General features: G+C 39.7%; 2 protein-coding genes across 2 annotated transcripts; both read right to left on the reverse strand.

Annotated features, from left to right (window-relative positions):
* Positions 1-431: 431 nt before the first annotated feature.
* LOC125873009 (ABC transporter F family member 1-like) lies at positions 432-7,898 on the reverse strand. Its single transcript, XM_049553850.1, has 8 exons — positions 7,701-7,898; positions 7,380-7,610; positions 6,351-6,424; positions 6,063-6,273; positions 5,732-5,966; positions 5,009-5,367; position 4,524; positions 432-1,554 (listed from the first exon to the last, which is right to left on the reverse strand). The coding sequence occupies exons 2-8, from the start codon at positions 7,608-7,610 to the stop codon at positions 854-856; spliced, it is 1,812 nt and encodes a 603-aa protein (XP_049409807.1). The 5' UTR covers positions 7,701-7,898; the 3' UTR covers positions 432-853.
* Positions 7,899-9,279: 1,381 nt separating this feature from the next.
* LOC125875054 (heavy metal-associated isoprenylated plant protein 3) lies at positions 9,280-10,696 on the reverse strand. Its single transcript, XM_049556123.1, has 5 exons — positions 10,688-10,696; positions 10,418-10,589; positions 9,985-10,199; positions 9,682-9,769; positions 9,280-9,596 (listed from the first exon to the last, which is right to left on the reverse strand). Exons 1-5 carry the CDS (start codon positions 10,694-10,696, stop codon positions 9,280-9,282), a joined length of 801 nt encoding a protein of 266 aa, XP_049412080.1.
* Between the last annotated feature and the right edge of the window lie 603 nt (positions 10,697-11,299).

Consider the following 11,299-nt stretch of genomic DNA (forward strand, 5'->3'; position numbering starts at 1 on the left):
GGTAATATTTTTCATCTTCTATTTGTCTAGTGGTTTCTGAGTAAGAAGAGAAAAAATTCTCATAGTGTAGAAATCTATCCAAAATGTCTCCATGGGCTGGTGCAAGAATATTCAGCAGAGGCAACATATATATATATATATATATATATATACTACTCCCTCCGTTCCACAAAGAATGACCTGGTTTAACTTGGCACGGAGTTTAAGTAAATAAAGAAGACTTTTGAATCTTGTGGTCCTAAATTAAAGTTATGTCAAATGTACAAAATTGCCCTTAATCTTATGGTCTTAAACATGCCACGTGGAAAGCAAACAGTAAAATGTTACCAAAAAAGGAAAGATGTCATTCTTTTTGAAACTGACTAAAAAGGAAAGGAGGTCATTCTTTGTGAAACGAAAGGAGTATGACGAAGTGTCATTACAGGTAAACATATGTTGAAAACACCACTTCAATGACATACTTGGCAAACATATGTAGTAAACTTAAAATGAAAAGGTAAATCCATAACAGCAGTGAAATCCTAAATTCTTAAGAACAACATAGATAACAACAAGTGGTGGTATTTATGTAACGCATCAAGCTGACTGCTGCTAGCCCGCTACTTCTCTCGCTTCATGAACTATGATAATGGAGAAAGGCCAGAATAAATTGGACCGCGAAAACATTGCACCAAATAAAACAGCACAGTCCAGTCATATGGCATACAAAACTAGGCATGGTGTAACTAAAACTGTAGCTACTGCTGGCCTGCTGCTGCTGATGTTGACCAATTTCTCTTCGGACTAAACGTTTAGCCAGGAGAAGCAGTCATATTATGACTTCCTAGTAGTACTAAAACTTGAAACATCTGCTTCACTCATCACCCAATCCTGCCCTCGCCTTCAAATGTAGCTTGAAGTCCATAATGTCACCCTCCCACCGTGTCACAGTTTGATTTTCACATACCCATATCTCATGGGCAACCTGGTTTATGAGCCTGAAATCATGACTAACAAGAACCATGCCACCGTCCCATTCATTCAAAGCCTCGGCAAGTGAGTCAATTGTCTCAATATCAAGATGGTTGGTTGGCTCATCGAGAAGCAGCATGTGAGGTTGCCTAAAAGCTAACCACGCAAATATTACCCGGCTACGTTGACCGTCTGACAAGTTTTTCATAGGCATTACTTGAGCTTTACCAGTAAGGCCAAACCTCCCAATTGATGCCCTCATCTTCTCCTCCTCATTCCCAGGATACTCTTTTATCATGAATTGTAGAGCAGACAATTCCATGTCAAGCTTCTCAGCCAAGTGCTGGTGGAACTGCGCAATCCGCAGGTGATTATGCCTCCTAACCATGCCATCAAGGGGAACTAACTCCCCTGTCATCAGCTTAAGTAGGGTGCTCTTTCCAGCTCCATTAGGTCCCACCAGTGCTACCCTTGAATCAAGGTCTACACCAAAATCTAGGTTCTTGTAAATGAGATTATCGGGGGTGTAGCCAAATGTCACTTCCACAAACTGCAGAACAGGAGGAGGAAGTTTGCCAACATTAGGAAAACGGAAGACCAGAACTGTCACGACCCGATTTATCAAGTCATGATGGCACCTACTATAACCCACCAGTAGGTAAGCCAACCCGTAACCCGGAACAACAAGTAATGGGTCTGAGGGTAGAAATCAAACAAGAGTAGGCAAATAACAATATAAACAGGCGGACGCAAACCAAAAACTTATATACAAATAAAGATACCTCCCAGAACCTGGAAGTCACTAGTACAGAGCTACTGCAAAATGAGTACAAGTCCCAAAACTGGACAACAGAGACTGGACTGTCTCGAAGGGAAGAAGACAAGTCTATATATACAGATGGAGACCGAAATAGTACAGAACGCCGTGTGCTCACCCCCGTCTCCAGATAAGTCTACTCCAAGCTCGATCAACGCTGGCTACTAGTGCTCGGACCTGCATCACAAAATAGATGCAGAGCGTAGCATGAGTACCAAAACAACAGGTACCCAGTAGGCATCATCGGCCGACTGAGCAAGATAAGCAAAAGTAAACTGAAATGCAAATAAAGGGTCACATCAAGTGCAAAGAGTAGTAAATGGGGGGTATGTACACGAGCGTACAGGCAACAAAGACAAGCAATCTAACTAACTCCGCCGGGCTCCCATAAACCCGACGGGTACGCTCGTGCACAATAAAAGAAACCACCTGCACGGACCCCCATAAGCCCGGCAGATGGACTGACAGTTGAAGTAAAATAATGGAGCTAGAAGGTCTATCACAATATTACCAATTTCCGGACTTGTAACTGAACCATTCCCAATCATATTCCAAGATCTCATTACGTCCCGGACTTTAACCGGAATCTCTCCAACCTCCAAAACCTCAACCTGCAGATGAGAGTAATCAAGACTAAACTGAAGCTTTAGTGAGGAATTGGGAATACACCACGTGCAAGCTGGACCACGGACTCGAACCGGGTACTATAGCTAATGAGTCAACCTATATGGGCTGGACCACGGACTCGAACCGGGTGCTGTAGCCAAAGGTCGGGCACGGGTGGGCTGGACCACGGACTCGAACCGGGTGCTGTAGCCAAAATCAGATCACAGGTAAGCTGGACCACGGACTCGAACCGGGTACTGTAGCTAAGCCTGGACATAAATGAGCTGGACCACGGACTCTAACCGGGTACTGTAGCTGAAACCAGATCACAGGTAAGCTGGACCACGGACTCGAACCGGGTACTGTAGCTAAGCCTGGACATAAATGAGCTGGACCACGGACTCTAACCGGGTACTGTAGCTGAAACCAGATCACAGGTAAGCTGGACCACGGACTCGAACCGGGTACTGTAGCTAAGCCTGGACATAAATGAGCTGGACCACGGACTCTAACCGGGTACTGTAGCTGAAACCAGATCACAGGTAAGCTGGACCACGGACTCGAACCGGGTACTGTAGCTAAGCCTGGACATAAATGAGCTGGACCACGGACTCTAACCGGGTACTGTAGCTGAAACCAGATCACAGGTAAGCTGGACCACGGACTCGAACCGGGTACTGTAGCTAAGCCTGGACATAAATGAGCTGGACCACGGACTCTAACCGGGTACTGTAGCTGAAACCAGATCACAGGTAAGCTGGACCACGGACTCGAACCGGGTACTGTAGCTAAGCCTGGAAAAAGTAAGCTGGACCACGGACTCTAACCGGGTACTGTAGCTAAGAATCAATATCCAACCATCCGTCGCGGGAAATATCACCAAACCGATTACCATAAATAATCCTTTTAGTCCGACCCTCATATACCCCAAATCGCCGAGGAAGTATCCAATAATGAGTAAGCTAGACCACGGACTTTAACCGGGTATTTGTAGCCGATATAAAAGCAGGGCATTATGGATACAAGGTCATAAGCTGAGTTACCGACTATCAGACTCAAGTCTGCTATATCAGTCTACAAGGAGCTAACCGTCCGAAACGACGTCGGAAAAAGTTCTACTGCCCAACGACATCCGAAATCTCGCAAGTCTATGGCAACACTAGTCTAAGCCTAGACTAAGGCCAAACATACTTCAAATCAATATTATCATATACACCACCAGATATGGCTATTCAATAATATCAAGAGACATGCTGTCATAATCCAACACTTTCCCGAAATAAGGTCTAAGGCAGGAATTATAGAAATTTAGCATGCTCGACACCCGAACCCCTCCATACTCAAGCAAATCAATAAACAATTGCCTAAACATGCTCAATCTCACGAGAGAAAACCATAGCCTACCTGAAAGCCGATCACGCGTGCTCCAACTCACGGTACCGGATCTTTTCCTCTCCGAACGGTCTCCAAATGCTTCCCCACTAACAAAAGGTTAATCACCTCGTCATTACGAATATATTGACACTAAAATTATATTTTTCGGAGACGGACCCAAAATCGGGTCTAAAACGGGATTGTGGGGCCCACACTTAGAATCTCAAAATCGAATCCGTGGAAACGTCCCAACTACCTTACTAAACTAATATCCCAAAATTTTAGCACAAACAGATGCCCACAACACCGCAAATCAGCCACAATAATTAAAAAGGACAGCCCTTTCATCATCAATTTCCGGAAAAACGAGACCCTTTCAACCCAAACAGATTATACCACGACGATCCTTGCGAAAAACTCTACAAGTTAGCCACAAGAATGACTCAAAACGGACTTACGATGATCAAGATCTCACATTTCAAAAATTCAACAACAAAACATCCGAAAATCACACTGGCAGTGGCTAAAAATTGATTTCTTACCTCAACGAAGCCTCCCCTCGCGTTTTCGAGATCACCGCTAGATTCCCCTCGAAATTCTCTTGAAGTTTGCCTTTTGAATCACTTAATTTGGATTAAAAATGAAGGAGCAATCTCAATTTGAAGTTGAACAAAAATTTGGACGAAATTCGTTCTTAAAAATCTGGAAATTTCCACCTCTGCCACGTGTCGTCACGTGGCTCTGCCACGTCACCGCCGCGTCAAAATTTTACAACCCTCCAAACTTAAATTTCGATGTTTCGGACTCGTTCGGAGTCGGAAAAATACAAACCTTATATGGAATCTGATTGGAAATGATATTTCGGACTCAATGGTGAAGGCGGAATTTCCATTTGGAGCTCGCTTCGACGAAAAGTGGGTCCCACACCCAGTATCATTTGAGCCAGATTCCACAATTGCTATCTAAAGTCTCGGGAAGTGAACAAAGGGTCGTTCTAGACCAAAATCGATCTTCCGAAGCTAACCTAGCTGTCAGAATTTTCATCTGAGCACGTCTTCCAAGAAGGTTGACCAAAGTCAACTTTTCAAGTTATAAAAATCTCCAAAACAGGAGAACGGGCCTAAAACCCAAACGAACGACCAGGCGACCGAACAGTCAGTGCCAGCAAGTCATAAATGACTTGGGGTCGCTACAGGAACGCTCTAAACGATGAAATGAATTCTTTAATTTAAAAATGACCTGGAGGGTCATTACAAGAACCTTGTCCTTCGCCCCCTTCTCTGTAAGCCCTCCACGCTCCATCTTAGCCAGTGTTTTCTCTTTGCTTTGTGCTTGACGGGCTAGTTTGGCAGATCCATGTCCAAAACGAGCAATGTACTCCTTCATTGAAGCAATCTGCTCCTGCTCCCATCTGTACTGTTTCATCTGATTTTCTTCCAACTCCTCACGGGTTTGGACATATTGGTCATAATTACCGGTGTAGAGCTTCAACTTCTTATTTTGCATATGGATGATGTTAGTACACACACCATTTAGAAAGTCTTGCGAGTGTGAAACAACAACCAGAATACGGTCAAACTTCTTCAAGGTTTCTTCTAACCACACGCAAGCCTCTAGGTCTGTCTTCAGGAAAAGAATATCATAAGCATGTCAAATCTAAAAATCTGTGATTGAAAAATTCAGCAAACCTTCCATTAGATCCATTAGTATGAACAAAGGACAATATACTATGTCATCCCTGTATTTCCTTTCTGTTAGGAGGGAACTTCGCGTCACTACTTAGTAGAGGGAAACAGTCACAGAAAGACACACCGGGAGAAATGCTGTAACCAGAGTGAAATAACATGTCTAAGGTCCCATATTAAATTCTTTAACGTCAGTTTTCATTATATTCATTCGTCCAGAATGTAATTAACAATGTCTCCAACCAAGCATGTCGCAACACAATATCTTAAATACTAGAAAAATGCATAAGAAGATTACCTAGATGATTGGTGGGTTCATCAAGCAGCAAAATGGTCGGATTCATAAACAGGGCACGAGCAAGAGCAATTCTCATCCTCCATCCACCGGAAAAATCTCGTGTTTTTTGTTCTTGCATTTTCTTGTTAAATCCAAGACCAAACAGGATTTCAGCTGCACGCTTCTCAGCAGTTGATGCATCCAAAGCTTCCAAACGCTCATAGATGCGTTCAAGTTGCTCTCCACCACCATCATCCTAAGGATAGACACAAAACGAGTCGTCACATTCGCCCAAAAAGAGAAGACCAAGCCTATGGAATACATTGCCAGTTTATTATTCAGGGCACAATACCTGTGCAGCCAAGACTTCAACTTCTTTCTCCAATCTCAACCTCTCTTCATCGCAACTAATAACAGCTTGAAGTGAGGACATGTCAGACGCTTCAATCTCCCGCGTTAGATGAAAGATATCCATATGATCTGGGATGGGAAGTTCACGACATCCTATAGCAGAAAGAAGAGTAGACTTCCCACAGCCATTAAGCCCAAGCAAACCATAACGTCTGTGCAATTAATATCCCAGGATATGACCATCAGCTATACTAAGGAAACAGTAACACAAAGAGATAACACACCTTACCTTCCATAGTTAAGCTCCAGTTCAGAATCAACTATAAGATCATGTCCGTGAAAAGTAAGTGATAACGATTCTATCTGCAAACAAAGAATACCAGAATTAATATAACTGTGAGTCTTGCATGAAAGAAAACCTCCTCTAGGTAATAATCTTTTTTTTAGTTACCGTAAGTCCAAAGCCATAAACAAGGGTGCTTCTTGTTCATGAGTAATGATAGCCATATGCAACTTCACCAATCAAGACCCTTGTTCCTAACTAAGTGAATATGGGATAGCTTCAGCCTTCAGCTATTGACTGATTCTTTTTAATCGAGAAATCTCTGAGGACTAGTGACACATGGTTTAAGACCGTTACACGCAGCTAACCCACACATGTGGTTTGCCCTCTTACCGCTAGACCAAAGCCCCACGGTTATAGACTGATTAACGTACCAAGATTTGGAATATCACACTATGCACAAAAACACCCAAGTGATTGTTCTAGTGCAAAGGAGATCAAGGAAGTGAACAATCAAAGGATAATAGGTGTCATAAGTTAGCAATGACGAATAACGAGAGGAGATAAACCCATGAATAAAAAAATCATTTATTTAAGCATTTAGAGAGTGTATTGCAAAAAACATCCAAGACCAGACTATTGATGTGTTCATAATTTAGCTTGTTGAGATTTTTGGGTATTTTAGCCAGTCTTGCACCTCATTTTTTTCAAAATTTAGTATGTTATTCTAAATACTTTTTTTCATAATAGTATCTGTTTAGATTTATGGTTCAAATATTCTTATGGGCAATAATATGACAATTTCTACAAAATTCAAGGCAAAATATTGCTAACTTGATTGAAATGATTTCCACTTATATATTTTCAATTCCAAGTCATTATACTTTGGAAATACTCTCAATTCCAAAATATACAACTGTTTGTGTTTATAGTTAAGCACAAATTTTCCCCCTATTAATCAAACTAGATTTTCCAGCGCTTAACAAGGTAATAAATCCAACCGTTCAATTCCAGAAAAACCAAAAAAGAACTAACCCGAATATCTCTGGAAAGTGGATGTGAACATAAAACACCGGTACAAGTCCGATCAGACAACTGAATATCTCCTACCCCATTCGTTAATTCATCGACATCATTACTCTCCGGCGGAGTAGCTGTTGCAGCCGCTGCCGCCTTCATCACCGCCGCCTTAGACTTCCCTCCTCTCTTCGCAGCTGCTGCTGCCTTCTTCTGCGCTTCTCTCTTCTTACTCGCATCCGACACCATCTATCAATTTTCAGAAGAAAAAAAAACTTTCCGATCAGAAAGCAAAAACTACAATAATATGTAATTCAATCGAAAAAAAAAAAAAGTTACCTTGAAAAAGTATATGTTAATCAGAAGATTTTGCAATGATCAGATGTGTATTAATCTTCTTTTTTTCTGTGATTCTAGTTCTGAGGATGAGGATTTTGAGGGTAAAAGAAGATGTTTTTGGATGAATATTTATAAGAAGAGTGCGGGAAGAAGATGATACACGTGTCAGTTTTACTGTTGAAGTTTAGGAGAATTTGATCGGTGATGTTTCGAGAATTGCGACTTCTCTTCTTATTTAAGTTGCGTAAATTGACTAGGAACTGAAAATGTCACACTGATTATTTGTCATATGAGAAAAATGCCACGTCGATAAAAATTAAGTATTAAATAGATAACTAAATTCAGGTAATTGAGACCAGTATCGATAATTTAGGAGGATTACAAATTTAAAATGGTCTTTGGGTTTTCTTCTCTTTTTTTATTTGGTTCGTATTATTTTCCATTTTTCTACTGTTTCTTAGCAAAATATATAGGCAGTGTAAGTGTTCAGCAAAAACTCATAATCAATATCACATCATGTTTGAAATATAATTCACATTGATTCAATAACTGATGTTTTCGCCAATTGTAATTTGTATATCATTTATTTTTTACAACTAGAAATGATTGTTTTTTATTCCATGTAAAACAAAAAGGGAAAACTAAAATTTAATCTCAATTTTATTTTGTGTTTTTATTTTTGACTAGATACAAAATGTAAGAACATGTCATGTCAGTAATGGAAAAAATGAGAATGCTTGGATTAAATTTTTTAAAATAAGAAAACGTGATCAAATATATTTGTTTGAGAAAATATGTTCCAACAAATTTTTCCAAGTGTTGAAAATTAACTGCAACAATTGAAAAGACTGCACAAAAATAGGCCAAGGAAAGTGGGAATAGAGCGTCAGTCAGTCTGTCTGTCTGCATCTCAGTCTCCCCTGTTTTTGTCTACACATAAGCAATTGCCTCCACTAAAAAGAGATTTCTTGCATAAACTTGTCTCAACCAGGGTTACCTTTTTCTCTTTGCACTTTGCAGGAACATAACATTAGGTATAATAACTCCAACTAATTGATGGTTGCAATGATAGTTATAGTCCCTTCTCTTGTCTCTTGATAATAAAAATATCTTTGTTTTTATGTGCGGTTACATGGACTTGACGGGCAATCTAACATAAAATTTGTGAAATTTAAAATAAGATAGTATTTGAAAAAAATAAAATTATAAATAATATTTGAAAATTGAAATTGTGGTTAGACCTGTTTTTTGAAAATGGGCATCCTACTTTAATTTGTATTATTCATAGCATGGAAAAGGAACTAATCACTCACCTTCTACCAAATGAATGAACCAATGCCACCATAAGTAGAAAATAGAACAGTAGAAAATGAAGTACTCCATATATTTAACATAAATATAAAAAAAAAATTCTCCTACTAACCTCATTACCTCAGTAACATTCACTGATGTTCATACAAAAGTTTTACTAGCAAAAAGGGAATGAAACTGTTCATAATTAAGCCAATTCAACATTAATAATGATATCCAATCTTCCTATTTTTTATTTACAATTCTCATCTACATTTTTCTAAAATCATCACATAATACTGCAAGCATTGGCATTTTCATCACTGAAAAGCTGAGTAGCATGAATTGCAGTTGCATCCAGCTCCGGATACTCATATTGTTCCTTCTTCTCGCCGCCGCCGCCTTGCCCATCCTTCCCTTTTTCGTTGCCCTTCCCTCCACCTCCTCCCCCTCCTTCTTTCTTCTCTCCCCCTTCCTTCTTTGGCGGGGCAATTTGGACATCTTTCTTCAGCTGCTTCTTCAGTGCCTCCACCAGTTCCTTCATGTCCATTGAACCAGTCACTGTCACCAATTCCTTTTCCTGATCAATTTTCATCTCCTTGTAACCTGCATTGGCCGTGAACATTCCATTCAGGAACTAACTATAGTTAAAATGGACAGCATATGAAGAATGTTGATTAATCAATCTCACCTTTGTTCTTAGTGATAGTTTTTTGAATCTTCTGGATGCATCCTTCGCAATGTAGATGCAATTTCAGTATCACAGTGGTTACCGGAGGCTACATGGATAATTAATCAGTAAGTAATATTCATCGGAAACCACCATTTAATTTGCACACGTAAATTTTGAATAAATCCTTAATATAAGGCTCACCATAAAAGGCTAAACTGCGCCAAATGCATTAAAAGACAAAGAAAAAAACAGAATGAAAACGACGTAAACAGATTTGTGCAGAATAGTGAACAGAGAATATGCAGCGAGGAGGAGCATTACCTCTTTCTCTTTGGTTTTCTTGTCGTCTCCTTTGGTACTCTTTGGTTCATTTTCATTCTGCTTCTTCTCTTTCTTACAATCCTTTGGTAAAGGAGAGATAAGTTGTACAACCCTGTTCATCTTTCGCTCCACCTTCTCCTTTAGCTTCAACGCATCCACTTCTCCGATTGCCGTCACTTTATTGGTTTCTCTATCAGAGATCACCTTCTCCACGCCTTTTTCAGCCGTAACAGACCAGAAATTAGGAAAATCAGAGACAAGGAAACGAACGGATTGGATGAAAACAGAGCAACATTCACAATAATCTGTCTAAAATCTGACTTGGAAGCAAAAAGAAGGAGCAAAACAGAGCAACATTCACAGTAATCTGTCTAAAATCTAACTTGGAAGCAATAAGAAGGAACAAAACAGAGCAACATACAATGATTTTTACCTTCAAAGCTTCGAACGACTTTGAGAATCTTACGGACGCAACCTTCGCAATGGAACTCCACTTTCAAAACCACATTTCGGTTGTTCTGTTCATTCTTTCCTCCTTCCTTCTTCTCCTGGTGCTGTTCTTCGCTCTTCATCTCGCCTTCAATATTCTTGCTGCTGCTCTTATTCTGCAAACCTCACACAATGACAGTTTGCCTTATCAAATCATGGATACAAAATAATGAGAGAAATTATCAAAATGGAGAATCAATTTTCAAATCCTTACCTTGCCCATTGTATTCCACCAAAATTACTCCTGAAACAGAGAAAGGGTTGAAGTGTATTTATGGGGGGGCTAGGTAGCCTGAGGAAGAAAGGGCGTAGTTGTACGGGATGATAGTGGATAAGTGGGAACGGCCATGTACGGAGAGGTCATAGGTAGCCACGTTGGCATATATATTCATATTATATTGATCATATATTTTCAGTTTATAACAAACTCAAAGGGATCAAAAGAATTTAAAGACAGTTACTTCAAAAATTATTTTTACTATAATAAATGAAATTAGTAACACTAAAATAAGATAACTTACTTGTAAATTGGACATCTTTTTTCCAAATTGCAGTAGGGGAAGCAAATGGTGGAGGGTGTAGCAAGTTCGTCAAGAAAGTGAAAGTTAAAATAATTAACCAACCATGAAAAAAAAAAGAAATAATCAATTAATCGATCATGAATAATTAAAAATTCTCCAGTAATTGGACATCACTAGGGAGGCAAATGAGAGGAGTGGATTAAATTTAAACGGATTGAATTGTAATCGACTCGTATAAATATGGATAAATTCAAATATGAATAAAAAAAAATTGGTCAAATATGAAATTAGTAAAATGATCCCAA

This window comes from Solanum stenotomum, chromosome 8, assembly GCF_019186545.1.
Source record: "Solanum stenotomum isolate F172 chromosome 8, ASM1918654v1, whole genome shotgun sequence".
Taxonomy (NCBI): domain Eukaryota; kingdom Viridiplantae; phylum Streptophyta; class Magnoliopsida; order Solanales; family Solanaceae; genus Solanum; species Solanum stenotomum.